The 25,507-nt window shown below is 33.7% G+C and overlaps 1 protein-coding gene and 2 pseudogenes across 1 annotated transcript; 1 reads left to right on the forward strand and 2 right to left on the reverse strand.

Annotated features, from left to right (window-relative positions):
• Positions 1-2,930: 2,930 nt before the first annotated feature.
• On the reverse strand, positions 2,931-4,769 carry LOC105135885 (tetrahydrocannabinolic acid synthase-like). The gene has a single exon (XM_011040965.1). It carries the CDS (start codon positions 4,666-4,668, stop codon positions 3,073-3,075), a length of 1,596 nt encoding a protein of 531 aa, XP_011039267.1. The 5' UTR covers positions 4,669-4,769; the 3' UTR covers positions 2,931-3,072.
• A 3,713-nt stretch (positions 4,770-8,482) lies between these two features.
• LOC105135886 (putative germin-like protein 2-3) lies at positions 8,483-9,073 on the reverse strand (annotated as a pseudogene).
• A 15,351-nt stretch (positions 9,074-24,424) lies between these two features.
• On the forward strand, positions 24,425-25,143 carry LOC105135887 (putative germin-like protein 2-2; annotated as a pseudogene).
• The last annotated feature ends 364 nt before the right edge of the window (positions 25,144-25,507 follow it).

The following is a 25,507-nucleotide window of genomic DNA, read 5'->3' on the forward strand; positions in this document are numbered from 1 at the left end:
ATAGAATCCTGCAAAGGACTCCCTATTTATAGTATCAAGGGGATATCTTGCTTAACAAGTAAAATGAGCATGAACATGGCTAGATTGCTCAAGTCCATTGAGAAATTAACTAAAAAAGAACTTGCCACACAAGATAGGTGACGTCAAAAATCGACTGCTAATATAAGAAGCATTTCCTTCGTGACTTTTTCAGCATAAAAAATATTATCTGCAATTTCTCAGAGCTCAGGATGCATTATTTTCAAAGTATTTAATATACTCTATTTCAATTTATATGAGTCAATGTCCAAGCTTTTGAATTTTGTTTCCCAAATGAGTACTTTATCTTCTTGCTATAATTAAAACCTCAAATCTCATCACCTGTCCCAATCTCTCAAAGTTCAAATTTTCGAGGAAGATCAAATCCACACTATTATCACACATTACAATAAAATAAAAGCTTATAATATTGGAAGCCACTTGAATTTCTGAAATTTCCTGGTTATTTGCAATTTGTAGGTGGTTGAAATGAACATCCACTTCAAGACTTACGCTTAGTAACATTAGCCTCTAAGGTTTGTTTTTTTTGTTTTTGTTAAAACATAATATAAAATTATTATTAAAATTCATTTAATAATTTAAGATTAAAATTTTAGATTAATATGATATTTTAATATGATATCAAACTTTTAATAATTAGAGAGTGAAGAATTCAAATCTCAATGCTTCATTTACTCTAATTAAATTATTAAACTCAAGATAGTGATTAAAGTTTCAAACCTAAAAAAAAATATAAAGTAATTTTTTGTGTCTTACCCAACAACTTAGTTTAGATTTTTTATATGAAATGATTTTTTTGACAATTTTTATCTTGAATTTATTGTGATTTAATTATTATTATTTTTTGCATGGTTTTTGTTCACTTTTTTTTTTTTATCTACCCGGGAATTATAAACAATTATATTCTAATGAATGAATATGGTTTGGATAAGAAACCTTTGATGATAATCATATTCAACATATTCAAAACCTAAATGGCTATGTTTAATTTAGATAATATTTGGTCTGTGATAATTGTTGAATTCTAAAATGTTTTTCATTTAAAAATATATTATTTTTTTAAATAGCATGACTCGTAGCCAAATTGTGACTTACTCATGAAGTTTCATGTTTCATTAATATATCTTTGAATTTGGCCTGCTTTGATAATGTCTCACTGTATATTTTATCTCACATTCCACTTTGATATATGTCAATAGTTTCAGTACTTGAAGCTTTCGGTTTTAGTACTTGATCATCTGAAATAACAAATATTGACAATCCTAAAACACATTTAAGTAAATATAAGAAATAACAAAATAAAATAATATGCTATTAATAAAACAAAAAGACACAAGGTTTCATAAACGAAGGCTCAAATCCAATATAAGCTTTTTACAGCTTTTCTTAATTGACCAATTTATACGACTCATGAAAGGATCAATTACAGAGATGAAAGATTGTAATTGGTCAATCAATTATTCAGCAGTAGCAGTAGCATCGGATATTATGATTTGTTGTGCTGACGATGTTAGCAATTTTTAACATAAAAACCATTAACATTTAATAGATCTATGAGTTTATGGTAAATGTGCAGTTGAGCTCAAGAGAAAATATGAAAGATCTCTTCCAATGTGCCTAAACTAACTAATAAGGCGTTGAAGGCGCCGACTTGGTTAAACATTATATTTATTTGATCAAATATTGTGAAAACCTATAGTTTCTCTCTAATTGTTTTCCCCTTTTTACTAAAATTTTGGGGACGGCCCTCAAAACTTGACTATTTTCTAAAAATACAGCTATTGATACACCTCCCATTAACCCAAGATTGCCTCTCTATACACTAAATTGATTGCAATTATAAATCTAAACTCGATTCCACTATATATCTATATCCATAAACATGTCTAATTTCTTTGGTCAATAAAAAGTGCTCATGATAAAACAAGTATAATATGGTAAGTTAATAGTTCTAACTAATTGTCACGACCCGAAACCCTAGTCTATGATTAACAACGTAAAAGTGATGTTATAAGGACATCACACCTACGCTAAGTCTTATAATAGAAAAAAAAAACAAGTTATTTAAAAATATATAGCATTTCATAATCATTCAAAATATTATATTAAATCAAATCAAATGATAGTTCAAAACTTCTTATCAATAATTAAAACAAAAACAATAATCTATAATAATTATTACATTGTCAAAATCCAAATATAATTAAAATGTAGTAATAATGGAGTGTCTAAGATATTGAATTAAAACTAAAAAGAAAGTCTTACAAAACAGGCAAGACATACCAACCAAAACTGAAGAAGCAGGAACATTCAACAAAATCCCCCTACTAACAGAAACTAAGAACCTAAAATAATATTAAAAATAAGAGGTGAGTTCAACTAACTCAGTGAAAGAATAACCTTTAATATACATTTTAGATATTAATAATTTGCAAATTATTTATCTTGATATATATATATATATATATATATATATATATATTAAACATATTGTCATAAAATAAGGGAATATATGTCAGAGATTAAACGACACTTAAAGGTAACCACTGTAAAAAGATCAATTGTTATAAGCTGGTGCCTTTCTCAAATAACCAGATATACAAAATAATATATGTACATGTACATAGACTAACTAATATATCTTCGAAGTTGACCTCCTTTGATAATGTCTCACCTTCCATTTGATATATGTCAATAGTTTCCACTATGATATATGTCAATAATTTCAGTACTTGAAGCTTGCTGTTTTTTATTTTATTCTTAGTGATTTTTTCTATTGAAATATTTAATAAAAATTTGGAATTGATCGAGGCGAGGGAGAAAATCAAAATTATTAGATTACAAAGGACAGCATATGATATTGAATTAGCATGATATCTAACAGCATAGACGATTTGAAAATGAACTTTTATTTACAATATGTCTCTACTGGCCCTATTTACTGCATGATCAAATTGTATATTGAACTTGAAGCAAACATTATGGATATTGAAAACACAAGAAAAATGTTATTAGCTCATACTCTTCCTTTGATCACCATGGTGAGAGAGGTGGTATGCTTTGCTCATTTCTAAAGAAATTTGCAGGATCAACTTCAGTCTTCACTCGTACCAACTTGTCGACGTTGTTCTTGAAATATTTCCTACCCCAGATGCTTGCTTGTCTATAACTTGTGCTGCCTGCAGGGTTATTCATTCCGATGTCAAGATCCCTATAATTGACATATGCTTCTCGAGTTTTTTGCGAAATATAAGAAGTCATGTAACTGTAAAGCCTTCTGATCCAAGCTAGATGCCTTTCTGATGCGGTTTCTTCACTCCAAGCCACCGTATGGGAAATTTTGTATAGATTACCAGCTCTATGCGGAAATGGAATGCTAGACTCTGAAATCTTATTCATTTTTCCTCCATAAGGAATGAAAGTCATTGCAGGCACCTCGATGTTTTCGTCAGAAAACCTTTCCCATATCTCTTTCAATACAATTTCAGCCATTGGCTCCTTCACATAATCAGATTTTACTTTGAAATTTATTAAGGATTGGGAACTCCTGTCGAGCAACACATCCACGGATGTATTCCTTGGGAATCCATTAACGTAGAGGATGGACTCAATCCAGCTCATTTCGATGCAGTCATCTCTTACTATACCGAGGTCAGGAAAGCTCCCGTGCATCCACAGAAGAAGCTGGTCAGCCTTGCCAAGAAATAGGGAAATAAACATAGCTTGCACTGCTGTATTTCCTCCTTGGCTAGAATTAACACTTCCTATAACCGCTGTAAGGAAGAGATCTTCAGGAAGCTTATTTGCAACGTATTGCCACTGATGGATTAGCTTGGTTGCGTTTTGTTCCAAGTTTCTTACGACAGTGAAGACGGTCACTGTAGATGGAACTTCAACCAAGTTTATTTTCCAAGCAACAACCACTCCAAAGCTATTTCCTCCACCCCCTCGAATGGCCCAGAATAAGTCGTCTCCCATTGATTCTCTGTCAAGAATCCTGCCTTTAGCATCTATTAATTGAGCATCAACTATATTATCAGCAGCAAGTCCATATTTGCGGAGCATCAGCCCATACCCTCCTCCACTGAAGTGTCCGCCAACACCTACAGTAGGGCAAGAACCTGCAGGGAAAGCGAGAGTTCTACTTTTCTCAACAATTCTATAATAAAGTTCGCCTAGCGTTGCACCAGCCTGAACCCATGCAGTTCTATTCGTTGCATCAACAGTGATGGTTCGAAGATTGATTATATCAACGACAACAAATGGGAGAACAGAGCTGTATGATAGACCCTCAACATCATGGCCACCACTCCTCATCCTAATTTGTAAATTGTGGTGTCGGGAACAGTGAATGGTAGCCTGAATATGCGACAGATCCATTGGTGTGACTATGACCAGAGGTTTTAGTTTAGAAGAATTAAACCTGAGGTTTCGTATTGAGAAGTGCAAGACAGAGGAATACGAAGAGTTGTTTGAGGTGTAAACAACCTTCGAAATGGCTACAGGATCCTCAAAATAGAGGGAAAGGCATCGAAGAAAATCCTCGTGGGTGTGAGATGATGTTGCCAACGAGGACGAAGAGAGAAGAAAAACTAGAAACGGAAGCATTGAAGCTTTTCGAGGAGCCATCTCTATTTCTATCTTCTTTGAAGTAATAGAAGTCTGCAAGCAGCTCCCTTGTTTATAATAAATCAAAGACGAAGTAACCAGCTTGCACCTAAGAAACTTGAAGTTGAAGATAAAAGCTTTCTGTATTGAGTTCAAATGGAGCAGTTTGTTCAATGTAAACATATGCTATCATCACATTACATGCGAATGGATCTGTTTAAGTGGCTCTTAACAGGTTCATGACAATGCTTTCTTCTACTCATAGCTAGGCGCTACTCTACTATTATCTAGCAATTCAAGCTTATCCAGTTTCCCATATCATCATGATCTGCTCATAAGAGCAATTATTGTTTAAACAAGCACATAAATCAGTTGACGGACGCATGTTGTGGGAAACTCTAACTATAAAATAATACAAGAAAGATACTAATTTAATTTTTTACTATTTAATATTTTATCCTCAAGCAGTTTATAAATGGACTATAAATCTTTAATTAAACCAAAATAAACTACTATAAACAAATTAGAAAACTTAAAAAAAAAGGAATAAAAATCCTAAACAAAATAAGAAATATGTAATCCGAAAATATAAAAAAAATAACAAAAAAAATATCATGAACAATACATTAACTAAGCCTAATTTGAATGTATTTCAAAACTCGGCTTCTGTTATGACAAGCCTAACTTCCTATGGAACTTCCTAGAGAACTGGACCTTTAAAACCTTGTAATAAAATTCGAGTATGATTTAACGATTGAATAAAAAATTACATAGCTTTTTGTTAAGTCAATTAATTTGCACAACTCAAGCCTTTTCTTTGTCTTAGCTTTGTTTGTTGGTTTATAAATATTCTTATAAGGCTATCTACATAGCTTAGTTGTGTTAGATATGCAACTAATGGACCAGAACTAATCCATCAACTTTGTTTCATTTCAATTTTTTTGTGTTCTTCATTAGTGTAAGACTCAAACTTTTAATCCAAACTCAAGCTTAAATTAGATCGAACCTAACTTAAATTAACCTAGGTATATAAGAAAAGATTGTAAGAGAATTTTTTCCCTTTTAATTTTTATGGTTTTTGTGACCCTCTCCTTATCAAATTAAAAATTTCAGTTTTTTATCTTGAGTTTTTTTGTTCAAGAAAAGTAGAAATAGCAGGTAAGTAGTTTCCGCTCACGTTAATTTCAATTATGGTTTGTGAAATAATTAAAAAAGATATTAGAGTTTATAAATATTTGAAATTTATGTTGTTAAAAGTGATTCATGATTATTATGGTTAAGATTAAATGATTGATTTTTAGTGTGTTGTTAGAAATAAGGATTTGTTATGGATTAAGAAATTTGTTTAAACTTTGCTGAAAAATCTGGACAGAATTCTCAGTTTGTTAATTGATTTATGTAATTTTCAATTTAGTTTCTTTATTTTAGAGATTTATAGTTTAGTCCCTGAACTTTGAAAAAAATACACATTGATGGCTGGAACGTAAATTGAGATTCTAAACAGAATTAACGGTGGATTATAGTTGAAATTTTAGTGTGTTTATGTATTTTAAAAATTTACAGTTTGATTATTCAATTCTAGTAAAATTATGTTTTGGTCCATAATTTTTTAAAATTATTATTATAGTCCCTAAAATTAGAAGACTAAACCTGGTTTTCTTTTATGATTTGGAGTCTTTTATTTGTGTTGTTTTTTTTTTAATAAATTTAGCATATTCATTATAGTTACTTCTAATGGTTCTCAATAGGATTTTCGAGTCTTTTATATGATATTTCTTTTACTTCTATAATTTCATAGGGTAAGTGGGATGATTTTTAATATACATGTAATATAAATAAATATATATGTTGATTATATGATAAGTATGACTAGTTAATTTCATGAATATTTATATATGCTACTTTATTTTCCGAGTACTCATCTATTCTTGAATTTACACTCGTATTCTGTTGAATTAAATTCTATTCGATATAATATACATTGATTTGATAATTATACGAATATCTATTATGCCTTGATATAAGAGTTGTCAGTAACTCCATGCTAACAAAAAGTAGTTAGTCTATATGTACATATTATTTTGTATACCTAGCTGTTGAGAATTGCACTAGCCTATGACAATTGATCCTTCTACAGTGTTCACCTTTACATGTTATCTGATCTCTGACAGATATTCCTATATTGGTCACCTTTACATGTTGTCTGATCTCTAACAGATATTCCTATATTTTATGACAATATGTTTAGTATGTATATGTATATCAAGATAAATCAACTTGCAAACTATTAATATCTAAAATGTATATTAAATGTTATTCTCTCACTGAGTTAGTTGAACTCACCCTTTATTTTTAATATTATTTCAGGTTCTTAATTTTTGTAAGCAGGTGGATTTTGTTGAGTGTTCCTGCTTCTTCAATTTTGGTTGATATGCCTTATGTGTTTTGTGAGGCTTCCCTTTTAGTTTTGATTTGATATCTTAAACACTTCATTATTACTATGTTTTAATTAAGTTTGGATTTTGATAATGTAATAAGTATTATGAATTAGTATTTTTGTTTTAATTATTGATAAGAAGTTTGAACTATTATTTGATTTTATTAGTTATGAATAATATAATATTTTGAAAGATTATGAAATACTATATATTTTTAAATGGCTTGTTTTTTTGTTATGTTTGTTATAAAACTTGGCGTAGGTGTGGTGTCCTTATGACATCACTCTTACGTTGTTGATCATAGACTCGAGTTTCGGGTCGTGACAATTAGTTAGCATTATTAACTTGCCATATTATACTTGTTTTATCATGAGCACTTTTTATTCACCAAAGAAATTAGACTTGTTTATAAATATAGACATATAGTAGAATTGAGTTTAAATTTATAATTGTAATCAATTTAATTTATGATATTTTACAAATTGTATTCCCAACATATTTTTTTTTTCATTCAATCAAGTTAAATATATTAAGTTGGGCTAAAAGAATTTTGTAGATATTATAGATATTTACAAATTGGGTTTATATTGCTAATTTTTTTTTAAACCAGACATTACACACCTAATATTAAATCTAATTTTCTCTCCATCCTTTTCTTCCTCAAGGAAATAAACTCTTTTTATTATGTTAAAGAAATTTAGGAGGAAGCCACTTATCAGAACTTTGGAGTTATAACTTCTAAATTAAAAATAAATAGGTATAAGGTATGGGTTACGGAGTTCTAAAAAACCCTGAATACAAGGTGACAAGCCCCAAAAAGCGTAGCCAATAAGAAACAAAACTAATAATTAGATATATGTACAAATTAAAAATTATTTTTTGAAATATTAAATATAAACTAAAAATTGATAAAATATAATAAAACGTCATAGAATTTTGTTCTTTAATTAACAGTAAACTTATTGGTGATTTTTCAATAATGAGTATATATTCAACTTTTATTTACTATTTTAGTGACTTTTCCTTAACAATTATATTTAGAGTGCATTAGAATACATTCTAGTTTTATTTTTACATAATATTTGATTGGATTCTAAACTCTTAAAAAAAAAAATCATTGTCTTAGAATTAGTTTTAACATTTTGATATATCACTTATATTGAGACAGATGCAATACATGATATAAAAATACTAGTAGTAACAAAGAATAGTGCTTGCTTACATATTTATGTATCATAATTTTAGTTATAAGTTGACGTTATTCAATTGATAGATTCTATTACTCTTAATTTATACGGATTCCAAGATGATGCTGCCATAGTTGCTTAAGGAGTGCATAGGATAAATCCCAGAGAAGAAACATTCTGCTGTCATAATCGGGAATACAAGCTTTGTAATCATGGTCGAAGTTTGCGGATTACAGATCCGTCAATCTGCTGGAAAGCCTTGGCCAGAATATCATCAGGAATATTGGATGGATTGGTTGCAAATAAATCAGAAACCGGGATGAGACCTGGACTCTGGCTGCTAAAAGAAACAATTGCAGAAACAAAAAGTGAACAAGTCCCCAAACACATCACCCTTTTGAAGCATGCACCTTCCAAACGAGCCTGTTTTCCGGGTTTGAGGTTACAAAGCCAGCAAGCAAGCTGCCTTCCAAGACGGTAGAAATTTCAGTTGCCCGAGGGGGGGTGCCTATACTCCTGGTGCAAAGTCCCCGTGAACTAATGCGAGCCCAAGAATCCAATGGGATTTGATGTGTTGGCAGGTACATGGAGTCCACTGAAGAAGAAATGGGTGGCATTTACCAGCTCCGATCCATACAAGGTAGGCCATTAATTCTTACTGCAGTCATCATAAAACATGCAACCTGAGCTAGTAGGAACGGCAACGCAAGAATCTTGCAATGGAATAGGATCGGAAGCCGTAGGCAAGGCATAAATGATGGCTAGAAAACTCGCAATAATCAACAAAATGTGGCTAGCCATATCAACTGTTTGAACTCTTATATATAGTGATCGATCAACAGTCCAGACTTCGAAGGAATTTGCTGCCGTCCAATGCCTGTATCTGTTGTTGAAAGAGTCTAGCATGTTCAATCCAAGAGTCGTGTTTGTATGAAGCTTGTAAGTGAATCCAATCAAATGCATTATACATGTCAGTCCAAATTCTGATGTCTTCTCATGTGTTGCCTCTTATGCTCAGTCTCTGTTGGGTAATGTTAATATAATCTAGGAAAAACTATTTGTAGACTTCATCAACCTACGAAGCTGAATATTTTTCTCTGCTTCTGTGAATTCTGCCTTTTAATTGCTTGGAGTCCTTATCTTACACTTAGATTGTTGTCTGGAATCCAAGTATGGTTTGATATGGTCTGATTGTGTAACATATATATAGAAAGAGAGAGAGAGATATACGGGGCAAGCGTAAAGTTCTTATTATTATTATTATTTAAAATTGGGCTATTAAATAAGGCTAGCTCTTTGGATATGTTTTGCGGCTAATTTCAATATAAAAAAAGATTCCTGGCATATATATAATATAAACATTAAAAATATATTATTTTTAAATTATAATAACAAAACAGTGTTATTTTTTTTAATTTGATTATTAAATTTTTATTTTTTCAAGGTAAATTATAATTTTTTTATGTTTTTTAATTTATTTTATATTTCCCTTGTTTTTACATTTGTGAAGTGTAAGCGAATATTTCAATGTTAGATCAGTTAGTGACACGACCAAAGAGCTGATATCTTCTCTTAAATATAGAAGTGTCGAAGTAATAAATAACCCAGTAAGACCGAGGTCAAACAACATGGAGGTTAATTATATAAACTACAAATAAAAAAATAAATAATAATAGAAAATGAGTTGAAGAGAGCTTTGAGATGTGATATTGATGTAAGGATTAAATAAGAATAAAATAATTATCAATGTTAGAGGATCCACTAATGGTATTTCAAATAAATATAATATAAACCCTTTTTATTACTCAATTGGAAACCACATACAAAGGAGGTTCCAATCAGATTATAAATTGTTAACATGATTACATTAGTTATCTAATTCAAATAATGTTAATACTTGTAAATATTGTTCGGTATTCATAATTATAACTTATATTAATAACAAATCAAGTTCCTTTCATAGCACAGGTATTGGTTATACCATATGGTTGGGCTATGAAAGTGTCAAGTATTTGTTGTACCAAGAGTTATACAACATAAATTTAAATTAATCATTTAACAAGTGAAGTATTAAAAGTGAATAAGATAACAAATACAAAACATGTTAGTATCAAACATTAAAATACATATTGAGTTTATTGTATACTTATTCTTACATCATTAGTGTAACCTTTTCACTTTAACATAATAAACTTAGCTAAATATAATGAAGAAGAGAAACATAAATAAACAAAAGGGGAACATGATTATATAAGTATAGTAAAGGAAATGAAAGACATAAAAAAGAGATTAATGAAATGATTTGATGACTAATTATTGAGTGAGTGACCACATCTCAACTTAGTGACAATTCTTATTTTCTTGTCTGAACAAAATGTTATTCCTAACATCAAAATTTGAATAGATGGTCTTCATGAAAGTTCTAGGAAATTGTCTCAGTTTTTCTACAAAAAATAAATTGGTGCATTTGGACTTCTAGTCTTAGCATGTAGACTTTTAGGAAATTTATCTTTTGGTCTTCATGAATATTTTAAGTCTATGTCTTAACTTTCTAACCATATAAAACAAACTAAAATCTAAGATCTACAGCTCTAAATATGACCCAATGACTGAACAATTTTCCAGCTTGGACTAAACTAGTTTAGACTGAATCAACATCTCTTTTCTAAACTTAGCATTTTCTTTGTCCTTTTACTTTTAATAGTTAATTTCCTCAATCAATCATTTTATTTATGTGATAGACCTGCATTTAAGATAAATATTTACCATAAATTAAAGGTATCTTATATTATCGGATATGTTATTATAAAACATGCTCTAGTTAAGGAATTTAATGATACTTCAAGCGCAAAAAAATGATATAAAACCTTAATAAAAATATACTTTTAAGTACTAATCAGTTAGATCAATACTAGAAAATAAAATTTTAGGTTATAGGATAAAACAATTGAAAGAACATGACCAAATCTTACATAAAAAGTAAGAACGTTCTCTTACTTTTAGCATTAAAAACTTCAATTTAACCTTTCAAGTTTATCTATTGTTTGCTCCTTTTGTTTTAGCTTTTTATATTTTGGTCTCATACTTAGTTTTTTCATGTTTCAATCCTTAAATATTAAGATAGTAGAAAGAAAATCATTAAATAATATTGAAGGAAGAATGATTTTGGTTATAAGAAGACTAATTCTTGTGTTAATGAATTCGCTTTGAAAGAGAAGTTCAATGACGGTAATATTATTTTTTGACCTACCGAAAAAGGTAGATTGAGGTTTAAATGATTTTTTTTATTTTTTTATTTTTTATATTTTTAGAGTGATTACATGGTATTTTTGAATTAAAAATAAATTTATTAAGATTCATAAAAAAAAAAAACATTAAGGTCATTTGAGATGAAAATAAGTCAAGAATGAGTAAAAGCTCATTTTGTAATTTTTCAAAACACTTTCAGTGATGAAATAGTTTAATCGCCTTATCTATTCCTTTGTATAGAAGAATAGATCAATGAGACCTTTTCAAATTCAGCAAACTCTTGAAATAGAGGATATAAAGATAACAAGAGGAGATAAAAATAACATGTTTTCAATTTCCAATGTATATCCTATACAGGCAAACAAATAGAATATTTGTTGCAATTCTGTTCTACCTATGTTAAATATACAATGAACAAATATGTACATAAATTAAAGCACGTAAGAAATACATAAAGAAATGCCTATTAAAAATACACACAAACCATAATAATAACACAAAAATCAGACAAAACAAAGCTTAGTCCACAAGGTCCCTAGTGGAGTCGTCATTCTGTCGCACGTGTGCGGCATCGCGGCGATTGTCCACTCTCAAGAAAAAATGTAATGGTGTCTGACACGACGAAAAGATTGTTGTCTTCTCCCAAGTGCAGGAGTGTCGAAGTAATAAATAACCCGGCAAGACCGGGGTCGAACCACAAGGAGGTTACTAATACTTGTAAATCTCGTCAAGCATTCATGATTATAACTTATGTTAACAACAAATCAAGTTCCTTTCATAGCTCAGGTGTCGGTTATACCATACATTATGGGCTATGAAAGTGCCAAACATTTGTTGTACCAAGTGTTATGTAACATAAATCAAGATTAGTCATTTAACAAGCAAAGTATTAAAGAGTGAACAAGATAGCAAATATAAAACATGTTAGTATCAAACATTAAAGTCCATATTAAGTTTACATTATACTTATTCTTACACCATTAGTGTAACCTTTTCACCTTGACATAATTAACTTAGCTAGACATAATGAAAGAAAGCAAAATAGATAAACAAAATAAGAACATAAAAGTTAACTAAGTAAAGGAAAGGAAATGAAAGGCATAAACTTAATATTAATGAAAACAAAGCATAAAAAATACAAAGAGAGAAAGGAAGAGCATGATCTTGATCTGGAAATCAAGATGCCTAAATGCATGGCAAATGCCTCCTTTTATAGGCCAAAAATGGGAACTATTGATTTGATGACTAATTGATAAGTGGGTGACCAACTTTTGACTTGGTGACAATCCTTATCTTCTCTTGTCTGCCCAAAACGTCATTGATAACGTCAAAATTGGAGCCAGTTGTAAACATGAAAGTTGTAGGCAATTGTCTCAGCTTTCTTGTGTAAAAACTTCAGCTCATTTGGACTTCTAGAACTCCAGATATGGCCAAAATACCGAACAGTGCTCGGGCTGGAAGACAGATTCGGGCTTCTTTGTTGTTGCTACAATTTGGACTTGATAATGGCCTTTTTAGATCTTGGGCTCCATATGAAAGTTGTAGGCCTATGTCTTACCTTTCCATCCATATAAATTGGACCTAAATCTGAGATCTGTAGCTCCAGATATGACCCAATTACCGAACAGTGTTCCGGTTTGGATTGCACCGACATCTCTTCTCTAAGTTTGACCATCTCTTTATCCATGCAATTTAAGTTCTTCAAGTCATCAATCAATCCTTTCATTTATGTGATAGGCCTGCATTTAAAATGAACATTTACGACAAATTAAAGGTATCTTATATTATTTGATATATTATTATAAAACATGCTTTGGTTAAGGAGTTATTGATACTTCAAGTGCAAAATGATGATATAAAACCATGATAAAAATACACTTTTAAGTACTAATCAGTGTCTATTGGCAAGTATGGAGAGATAAGGAATTTTTGTCTCTTATTAGTGAAAAATTTGAATGGGAGTCGCTACCTTGTATTCTAGTCAATAGGAATCCTAAATGGTCTCAGAGATCAGGTACAAAAACTGGTTGCATAAAGGGAAGGTATTAGCAACCCAACGATGCCCAACCTAAGATAAGCTGCATTGTTTTGTTGTCTAATAAAATCTAAAATCTTGATGTGGTTTTTAATTGTCTATCTGACTATGATTTAAGAAAAGTCCTCCTCTATAAGGAGATCCTTATCTTATTGAGTAAAAAACCTAATTGTTATATGTCGCCAATAAAAAAAATATTTTTAATATCGGGAATACATTTTATGTATAAATTTATAATCCCTAATACTAAAACAAAAAAAAATAAAATTTTTGTTTGTTTTTGCAATGTTGGCCAATGTTCTATTGACTTTAATAAACTGATTATTAAATTCAAAATGCATGCTAAAATATATGTTTTGGTATATGAAAAACACAATATGATTTTTTAGCTTTGATATACTTGGTTGTATGCACAAAAATATTTTTTTTATTTTTAGATTTTTTGTATTTTTGGAAGTTTTGACGAAAACTTGATATTTTAATACTGGATTTATTTTTTTTAAATGACAAAAAATAAATTGAGATTAAACAAAACAGCGTAAAACAATACATATGGAGAAATAGTAAAAATCCAAAAAAAAAAACTAGGTCAGGTCGGGCCCATCCTTTCTAGGCTGGGCTGATGTGCTAGCCCAGGCCCAAAATAAGCTGGTTACTGTGTATCAGCATGGTAACCAACCCATGCTGAATTTTGTAGTAGAACATGAAATATTCATGTTCATTCATCTTTTGCTATGCAACAACACAAGTGACACCAGTAAGGAAACAAACAATTGGGAAGGAGGCATTTACCTGAAGCGGCGCTACTGGTGGTTTACAGTGGCCAATGGTGCGATTAGGGAGTTGAGGATGGTAGGTGGGTGTTGGTTTCTTCTCCTTCCTCTCCCCTGTTTTCTTTCTCTTCATCTCTTTCTCTCTTCTAATTTTTTTTTTTATTCTTTCTCTCCTGTTCTCTCCCCCTCCTCTCTCCCTCCTTCATCCTATTTTCTTTGTGCTCTCCCCTTTGTATTTATAAGTAAAAAAAAAGGGTAGGGAGAGGTTGGGGCGGCCACTATGCTACCGCCCCAAACTGTCCAAAAGGTATGTCCCCTCCATTCTTCTTCCACGTAGAAAGCAAGCGGGTTGTGTCGGCATCTTTTTGAGTCCTCGAGAGAAGAGAAGGAGGTGAGAAACAGGGGAGAAAAGTCTTCTTCTTCCTTTATTCTCTGAGCATCAAGGGGAAGAAGAAGATATATGGTGTCATTCAAAACGACACCATTTTTACTTCTTCTCTTTTCTTTTTTTTAAATGAATGAAATGATGTTGTTTTGGGCAAAACGTGCAGTTTCATTTAAATGAAAATGACGTCAAACTTATGTGAAAGTACAGATCAATCCTCAATTTATGATTTGTTCAATCGAATCCTCAATTACAAATTTTGATTTTAAAAATCAATTCAATTACATTCATGCCAAATTCAATCGTTGGCCTTTAAGTTGGTCGCCTTTTTCAAATTGATCCTTAGTCTCGAATTAGTGCAATTTCACCCTCAATTGATCAATAAACTTTTAATTTCTTCAATTTGTCCCCTGATTCGGTTTTAATTGCAGCCCCTCTATTTACACGCCTTTTACAATTTGGTTATTAGTTTCGGATTTCTTTAATTAAGTCCTTAATTGGCCATCAAACTTTAATATTTCTAAAATTAAGCTCTTGAATATCAATAAACTTTTAATTTCTTCAATTTGTCCCCTGATTCGGTTTTAATTGCAGCCCCTCTATTTACACGCCTTTTACAATTTGGTTATTAGTTTCGGATTTCTTTAATTAAGTCCTTAATTGGCCATCAAACTTTAATATTTCTAAAATTAAGCTCTTGAATTGATCAAATTAATTCTAAAAAATTATAATTTGACCCAGAACTTTAATTTCCTCCATTTAAAACCCAAATTAACTTCAAAATCAATTTTTCTTTCAATCAAACCCTCTATAAATTTAATTAAACCTTCAATAAAATTTAATTGAGTCCCTAAATATCTCATTTTAGATCTTTTTTTTTCTCAAATTGAATTTTCTTTGTCAACAAGGCTCTCATCAATCAACAAAATACTGTCAAATCTCAATCTTTGTATTTTTAAACCTTCTCGACCAATTTTGACCTTTTTTTAGCATTCAGGCATCCTCTTTTCACTCTTATATTCTTTTGATAATATTTTTTTTTTTGAATTTTTATATTTATTTAATTTTTCTTTTCTTTTTAACTCTTTTTTTGCGCGGGAACCCAAAAATGGGTTATGACACTTACTATATTCAATGGTTTCATCAAGATTCTCTAATCCTCACCACCATCAATGCCTCACTCACTGAAGATGTCCTCACTTAAATCATGTCTTATACAACATCTCATAAGGTCCAGCTTGTTTTAGAGCAAATATTTTCCTCAATTTCACGTGCAAAGGCTATCCAAATTGCTCTTGCTGGATAACCACTCACAATTGATGACATAATCACTTATGTGTTTGCGGGACTTGGCCAACATTATGATTCCTTGGCTTTCATAATACCTTTCATTCTAATACTGTCCCTCTAGAGGAACTTTACTACAAATTAGAACTTAAACTTTGTCTTATATTTCAAAGTCCTTTGTGCTTAATCAAATTTTGTTTATCCCTGAAATTCAAAAAATTCTTCTCTTTCTTCATCATTTTTGTCTAAACAATAATATTTTCTTCGAGTTTCATGCTTTTCTCTTCCTTGTGAAGGATTAATGGGAGAATATCCTACATCAAGGTCCACTTAATAATGGTCTTTACAACTTCTCAGTGTCTCTTGCTCATCTTCAACCTCAAGGTTTATTAGTCGTGGTGCGCGCAAGCTGGCCCGGACACCCACATTAATCTTAAAAAAAAAAAAAAAGTATTTATATGTCTACCAATATTGGGCACCGTTACCTAGGTCATGCTTCTCTTCTAGTCGTCAATAAGGTTATTTCACTAGCTCACCAAAATAAAAATTCTTTTGTCTATTCTGAATATCAGTTGGCTAAGAGTCATGATATGCCCTTTAAACATGTTCATGTTTCTATGTTGAAACCATTGGAATTAATATACTAAGATGTTTAGGATTCGGCTCCTATTTTATCTACCACTAGTGCACATTACTATATTAGTTTTTTAGATGATATAATTAAATATTTATGGCTCTTTCTTTTGAAACTCAAATCCGATACATATTAAATTTTTATACGTTTTCAAAAAGTTGTAGAATGCTAATTTGATACTAAAATAAAGGCCCTCTAGTTAAATTAGGATGGTGAATATTTGACGTAGCGGAAGCTAAATAATCTCGAATCCACGAGAGGACTTGTGTTCAAAGAACAATTTTATTGATGATTGAATAATAATGCCAAAACAATAATCTTGACTCTGCTTTTAAAAGAAACGAAACTAGAAAATAGAATCCTAAAAGGATTGGGAAATTAATATCAAACAAGTTGATTTGTTTCCAACACTAATAACTAACGATAAATAAAAATAGAAAATAGAATCCTAAAAGGACTGAGAACTAACAATTAAACTTAACTAACAGTATTGACTTCCTACTGTCTGATCCCTATACCTGCACACAGCTACCTCTTCCTCATGTCCTACATCACCTTTGGTTGGAATGGTAATGTGACCAGGTCTAACACATGTTTGGGCTGCTGAGTATATACGATCTCGAAAGGAGGTTTTCCGGTTGAGCGATTGGTCATACTGTTGTATGCAAATTCTGCTTGAGCCAAGTCCAGGTCCCATCGTTTTGGTTTTTCTCCACTGATGCATCTCAACATATTTCCCAGAGTACGGTTCACCACCTCCGTTTGTCCGTCTGTTTGCGGATGGAAAGCACTGCTGAACTGCAGTTTGGTGTCAAATTTCTTCCACAAAGTCCTCCAAAAATGACTCACAAACTTGACGTCACGATCTGATGTAATGGTCTTTGGAACGCCATGTAAGCGTACTACTTCGCGAAAGAACAAGTCAGCAACATAGCTTGCATCTGCTGTTTTTTTACAGGCGATGAAATGCGCCATTTTTGAAAACCGATCAACCACCACCATGATGGAATCTTTTCCCCTCTGAGTTCGGGGTAACCTAAGCACGAAATCCATCGATAAATCCTCCCAAATTGTCTTCGGAATGGGCAGGGGAGTGTATAAACCGGTATTTTGGGTTTGTCCTTTTGCTTCCTGACAAACTCGACAATGTTGGATGATTTTCCCCACATCTCTCTTCAGCTGTGGCCAGTAGTAACGGTCGGCGATCAACGTGATTGTCTTGTCACGTCCCAAGTGACCGCCCAACCCGCCTCCATGAAGTTCTCGCATGATTTTCTCTCGTAAAGACCCCTTTGGAATGCATAGTTTATTGGCTTTAAACAAGAAGCCATTGTGTATCAGGAAGTCACTCACATTTTGGTGGGTGCTGCACTTGTTCCACACTTCCTTGAAGTCTTCATCATTGATATACTGTTCTTTCAGAGTCTCAAAACCCGTGATCTCAGTCTCTACTGTCACCAGCAATGTGGTCCGTCTACTTAATGCGTCGGCGACCTTGTTCATCAGTCCAGCCTTGTGTTTTAAGGAGAAGGTAAATTTCTGCATGAATGTGATCCAGCGGGCATGCATATTGTTCATGTGGTGTTGGTTGTTGATGAATTTCAGAGCTTGATGATCACTGTACAACACGAATTCTTTTTGGATCAAGTAATGTTGCCAATGCATGAGAGCTCGAAAGACGGCATAAAATTCTTTCTCGTAAGTTGTCCATCGCAGCCTCGCCTCGCTTAATTTTTCACTAAAGAATTCCACCGGTCTGCCCTCTTGAGATAACACAGCCCCAATTCCCTTCCCTGAAGCATCACAATCAACTTCGAATAATTTGTCAAAATTTGGCAACGCGAGGACGGGTGTAGTGCTTAGTTTCTCTTTCAGTATAGCAAAACTCGTTTCTTGCTCTTCTTCCCAACGGAAACCACCCTTTTTTGTGCACTCAGTCAACGGTGCCGCCAAGCTGCTAAAGTTTTTAATGAACCTTCGGTAGAACGTTGCTAACCCATGGAAGCTTCGCACGTCTGCCACAGTTGAAGGGGTTGGCCATTCACGAATTGCCTTGACCTTGGTCTCATCCACTTGAACCCCATCCTTTCCCACGACAAACCCCAAGAAGACCAGCTGGTCTTGCAAGAAGTTACACTTTTTCTTGTTTATGTACAGGTGATTTTTCCGCAATACTATCAACACTTCCCTTAGGTGTCTCAAGTGTGTCTCCTCATCAGGGCTGTAAATAAGAATATCGTCAAAGTAAACGACGACAAATTTGCATGAGAAAGGTCTTAATACTTGATTCATGAGTCTCATAAAAGTGCTTGGAGCGTTGGAGAGACCGAATGGCATCACAGACCATTCATACAGCCCTTCGCGTGTTTTGAACGCAGTTTTCCACTCATCCCCAGGTCTAATCCGAATTTGATGGTACCCGCTTCGCAGATCGATTTTGGAGAACACTTTTGCCCCTCCCAATTGGTCGATCATGTCTTGGATAGTGGGTATTGGATGCCGGTAACGGATGGTGATTCTATTGATTGCTCGACTGTCGATACACATTCGCCAGGTGCCATCTTTCTTGGGTACTAGTAATGCCGGTACTGCGCACGGGCTCTTGCTCTCCTGGATGTATCCTCTATACAACAAGTTATCAACTTGATCCTGTAGTATCTTATGTTGTTGGGGGCTCATTCTATAGTGTGCTAGGTTTGGTAAGCTGGCTCCTGGAATTAGATCAATATGATGTTGTATGTCCCTTATTGGTGGCAAACCCATTGGTAGCTCTGTAGGTGCCAGATCAGAAAATTCAGTTATTAAAGGGAGGATCTTTTCAGGTATTGTTTCCCCTCTTGTATCCTCCTCTTGAGCTAGTAACGCACAAGCTTTGCACTCCTCAGCCACATGTTTTGTTGTTATGGTTAGGAAACTTTCTCCCTCCTCTTGTCGTGACTCTTTTTTTAAAATAGGTGGTTTCAAAATGATATGCTTCCCTTTCCACCAGAATTCATAGGTATTAGCCCTTCCTTTGAAACCAATGTCCACATCGTATTGCCATGGTCTTCCTAACAGAATCTGGCAAGCATCCATCTCCACTACATCACACACAATTTCATCTTGGTAATTCTTACCAATTGACAACGGTACCCTACACACTTCATTAACTACATCAACTGCGCCTTCCACCTTTCAAATCCAACGTAGACCATAGGGTTGCGGGTGTTTCTCAGTGGTCAGTTTCACCCTTCGAACCAGTTCTTGGGACACCAAGTTCTCAGAACTTCCTGTGTCGATTACTACCCTCGCTATCACTCCATTGATAATGGCATTGGTCCGGAAAACTTGATGGCGAGTTGAAATCTCGGGTCCCCTTTTAGGTGTCAAGAAGACCCTTTGAACAATGCAATTGAACTTTTCGTTCCCACCTTTTTCTGCTGGAATATCACACGGTTGGTGCATCACCATTCCAATGAAGTCGTCCTCCTCACCCTCCTTAATTCCATCGACCACCTCTGTGTCATGGTCATCGTCCCCTTCTACTTCATAATCACCTTCCACAAAATTGACAGCAGGTCTTTGCGGACATTGATTTGAACGGTGTCCTGGTTGATGACATCTGTAACATAGTGAGGGCGCTGGTCTAGCATAGGGGTTCGGTGCTTGCTGTGGTGCAGCTCTTCTTGGTCGATTTTCAGTAGCCACGATCTCATTGGCTGGTTCAGTTGTGGGTGTCACTCTGCTTGGTCCTGCATGATACTGTTGGTTTGTAAACCTGGGTCGTACAGATGGTGCTCGGATTGGTTCTTCAGCCTTTCGTGCCAAATCGAAAGCTTGTCCGAGGGTGAATGTATTAAGCATCTTCATTTGGTCTTGTATGTCCCGTTTCAAACCTCCTCTAAACCTTGCGATTTGCATGTTTTCATTGTCTGGTAGCAAGTTTCGTGAATTTAATCGAATGAACTCGTCGATGTACTCTTCCACAGTCCGATTCCCCTGTCTGCAATTCTGTAATTGAACGTATAAACGTTGCTCATAATCAGGAGGTAAGAATTTACCCATGAATTTGCTCTTCATCTTCTCCCACGTTGCAATCGGAGGTTTTCCGTCTAGCACTCGCTTGTTTTTTAAATACTTCCAATAAGCTGCAGCTGATCCTTTTAGTTTATTGGCCACAACTTTGAGTTTTCGATCTTCAGAGCAGTCCATCACCCCAAACCCCGTCTCAACCTCGTCGATCCAAGAGAAAAACTCATCCACGTTTTGTGTTCCTTTGAAGGTTGGCATCTCCACATTGAGCTTATAATCTCGGTCACCTTGGGTTCTCCTTGGAGCTCGATCTTCTAACTCAATAAATTGAGAGTTTGTTGACGACATCACAGGTAATGATTGTGTGTTTTGGTATTGTGGTATGTTTTCAGGATTACGGGTCAAGGACGTCGGGCCACGAGTGATCTCAGCTGCCCCTCCACGTCGTTGGTCGTCTACCCTGTTGCCATTAGGAGACAACGCTTCTAATCTTTGAAGAACCTCCTCAAGCTGAGCTTGCAGTAATGGAACCCCATCGAATAGTGGACGTATGTCATTGATGGCGGCAGTAACAACCCCGGTTGCTATTGCCCTTATTCGCTGATCCTCGTCAGTCGAACGACTACTCCCAATATCATCGCGTGCCATCAGAAATTTTGCTGAGAGCGTAGGCTCTACCTCTTCCTCATGTCCTACATCAATATTATTGTCTAAATAAATATCTACATAATCAAGAATTAATCACCGAATAACCTGTTCCTATACCCATCAAAAAGCTGGTGCAATTGAAAGGCGTCACAGACATATTGTTGAAGTAGGTTTAGCATTACTTGCTCATTCCAAATTACCACAAATATTTTGGAAAGATTTTTTTCTTAACTGCTATTTTTAGTATTAATAGATTGCCTACTCTAGTTTTAAAAAATCCTTCCTCATACAAAATGGCCCACAATCACAAACCAAATTACCATTTTTTACGTGCTTTTAGTTACGCTTGTTACCTCTATTTATGTCCTTACAATAGACACAAAATGGATTTTCTATCCAAAAACTGCATATTTGTTAGGTATAATACTGGTCATCGATGTTACAAATGCTTAGATGTCTCAACAAGAAAAATTTTCATCTCCCGTCATGTTATCTTCGATGAATCTTTTTATCCATATAGAATTCCTAAGTTTGTTGCATCCATCCCAAAATTCAATCCTATTATCTTTCTATCCTCTAGTTCTTTTATTTCTGCAGGTATAATTATTCAGCGTGATGCACCAAGCCATCTACATATGGCCTCAACGCCAAGCCCTTCAATTGATCTTCATGTTGATTTTGGCTCCTCTATTAGGAATGGTAATCAATCTCAGTATGAGAATAGTCTAATTCTCTCTGCCTTACCTTCTCTACCTCTGCAGCAACATCAAAACATACACTTCATGGTCACAAGAAGCAAGAATAACATCCATAAACCAAAAATCATATCTGATCACCACATTCATTATCCTATTCCCAAAACACTAATGGCCACAATCCAATAAAAAGACCAAGAACCAACTTATTAATCAACTGCAATTAAGCTATGAACAAGGATATTGATGCCTTGTTAGCTAATAAAACCTGGACTCTGGTTTCTAAATCACCTAATGCCAATCTAGTTGGTTACAAATGGGTGTACAAAATTAAAAGAAAAGCTTATGATGGTATTGAACATTTCAAGGCATGTTTGGTCGCAAAAAGATTTCATCGACATGAGGGTAGTTTTGATTTTGGTGAGATATTTAGTCCCATGGTTAAACCACCCACTGCTAGGTTGATATTATCCCTAACAATCTCTCACGGCTAGCATCTTTGTCAAACTGATGTGCGAGATGCTTTCTTATATGGACATTTACAAGGGGATGTCTACATGACTAAACCCACAGGATTCATTCATCCTTAATTGTCACAACACATCTGCAAGCTACAAAAATCTCTTTACAATCTTTGTTAGGCACTACGAGCATGGTTCTCTCGGTTGACTGATCAGTTACAAGCTATTGGCCTTGTAAGCAGTCAGGCAGATCATTCCCTATATGTTTATCACCAAGGCATAACACTTATTTACTTTTTGATTTATGTTGATGAAATAATTCTAGATGATGCTGACATTCATGCCATTAATCGTGTAATTAGCTTGCTATAGAACAAATTTGCAATGAAAGACATTGATAAATTGAGCTTCTTCTTGGGCATTGAAGCAATAAGAAGCATTGATGGCTTACATTTATCTCAACAACGACATTACATTCTGGATCTCCTTATCCTTAGCAATATGGATAAAGCAAAGTCATGCCTAACTCCCATGTCCACTTCACAATCATTAACAAAGTCTGATTGAATACCTTTCATAACCCTTATATGTATCGCAACATAATTGAAGGACTGCAATACCTTTCCTTCACTCGCCCTGATGTTGCATTTGCAATTCACAAGGTTAGAAAATATATGCATCACCCACTTGAATCACATTGGGAGCTGTAAAACATATCTTATGCTATTTGAAAAACATAATTTCTCTTGCGTTATTGACTCAATCCATTATTGCTCTTAAACTTTATATGTTCAGCTGTGTAGATTGGGTATCTGATCATGATGACAGATGATCAGTTGGTGCATATTGTGTTTATCTAAGCAAAAATTTAGTTTCATGGGGCTGCAAACAACAACAAACTGTTGATCGAAGTAGTATTGAAGCTGAATGTGAGGCTCTTGAAAATGTTGCTGCAGAAATTTAGTGGATAAAATCCTTGCTATTGATCTTCATATTCAGCTTGTACATTCTCCAATTCTTTGGTGTGACAATAAAAACTACTTATTTGACCAGCAATCTTTTATTTCATGCTTGCACAAAACATATTGAAATTGACTTCTACTATGTTTGTGATCAAGTTCTACATAGTCAACTTTATGTTTAATTGTTTCCAGCAAGGATCAGTATGCAAATGCACTTACAAAGCCAATGTCTTCTACTCAGTTTCTTCTCTTGCGTGATAGTCTCAATGTTCGTTCCTAGGGGCATGTAAAAGAACAAGTCAATAATACCTTTTCAAATTCATCTTACTCCTGAAATAGAGGAGATTTTGTTTGACATTGCGTTTCCGAAACGCTTTTAAAAAAATTTAAAAAAAATTATTTTTTTATTTACTTTAAATTAATAATTTTTTTATGTTTTATATTATTTTAATACGTTAATGTCAAAAATAATTTTAAAATAATTTTAAAAAAATTATTTTAATATATTTTAAAATAAAAAACACTTTAAAAAACAACAATTAACATACTCTCACACACATTTGATAACAAGTTTTCAATTTTAAATATATATGATGTACTGTATAGACAAACAAAAAGGATATTTGTTGTAGTTCTGTTCTATCTCTGTTAAACTAAAAATCTATTTAAAGACACCTGGTATGCATACAAACAAAGAGCAGGAAAACAAAATCAAAGACCTTCAAACTCTCTCTCTAGTTTCTTTAAGCTTCTTTACTTTGCATAAATAGTTTACTGGCCTAGCCAGCAGGGATGATGTGACTCGGACTGTGAGTCACGTGCTGGCATCTTCATATTAACCATGCTACGCTCTTTTTACAACATATGGAGGCATTGGACGGCACAAATTCCTTCGAAGGCCAGTTCTTGGACTGTTCATCTATCACTACATATAAGAGTTTCTGCATGGATACATGCACTTCATTAGTACTGCAGTTCATCAAATATCTTGTTATTACCTCAAGCAATTGATATGTCTAGCCAAATTTTGTTGGTTATTGCAAGTTTTCTAGCCATCATTTGTGCGGCCACTGCCTCCGATCCTAGTCCATTGCAAGATTTTTGTGTTGCCGATCCTACTAGCTCTAATCAGATTGATAATTTTTCTAACAAAGTAAGTAGTAGAGAGGTACTTGTTGTTTTCACTTAACCAATTCCATGTTTTATGACTACTACAGTAAGAGTTAATGGCCTACCTTGTATGGATCCGAAGCTGGTAAATGCAAGCCATTTCTTCTCCAGTGAACTCCGTGTGCCTGCCAACACATCAAATCCCATTGGATTCACAGTCACTATTGCCCAAATACCTGGACTGAACACTCTTGGGCTCGCATTGGGTCGCGGAGACTATGCGCCGGGAGGAACATCAACCCTCCAGACACACCCTCGGGCAACTGAAATTACAACCGTCTTAGAAGGCAGCTTAATTGCTGGATTTGTAACCTCAAACCCGGAAAACAGGCTCTTTTGGAAGTTGCTTCGAAAGGGTGATGTGTTTTTCCCATTGGACTAGTTCACTTTACGTTTAATGTAGGCAATGGACCTACTGCTACTATTGCTGCTTTAACCAGTCAGAGCCCAGGTTTCATTCGAGTTGGTGATTTGTTTGCAACCAATCCATCCATTCCCGATGATATTCTGGCCAAGGCTTTCCAGGTGGACGAATCTGTAATTCGCAAACTTCGACCATGATTAAAAAGCTTGTATTCTATTGGCTTTGTAGCTGTTCAACGTTATATTTTTGGGATATTTTTTTTTCATGCTTTGGTTTTTTCAGATATTAGAGCATTTCCAACGGGAGATGCTTTTTAGAAGAGCTATATTGATAATATGGCTTTATGAATAGTGTAGATATAGCTTTTTTGTTGATATGCATTCCAATGGTAAAAGCTATTTAGAAGAGCCAATTATATTTTAATATATTTGATACACAATTATTTTAATATAGTCTATTAATATTTATAAAAATAAAAAATTAATATCTTTCTAAGAGCATCTCTAATAAAAAAATATTATATTAAAGAGCCAAATAATAAAATAGCTTTTTAACTAGTAT

Source organism: Populus euphratica, unplaced genomic scaffold (assembly GCF_000495115.2).
Source record: "Populus euphratica unplaced genomic scaffold, PopEup_1.0 scaffold155.1, whole genome shotgun sequence".
NCBI classification, from domain to species: domain Eukaryota; kingdom Viridiplantae; phylum Streptophyta; class Magnoliopsida; order Malpighiales; family Salicaceae; genus Populus; species Populus euphratica.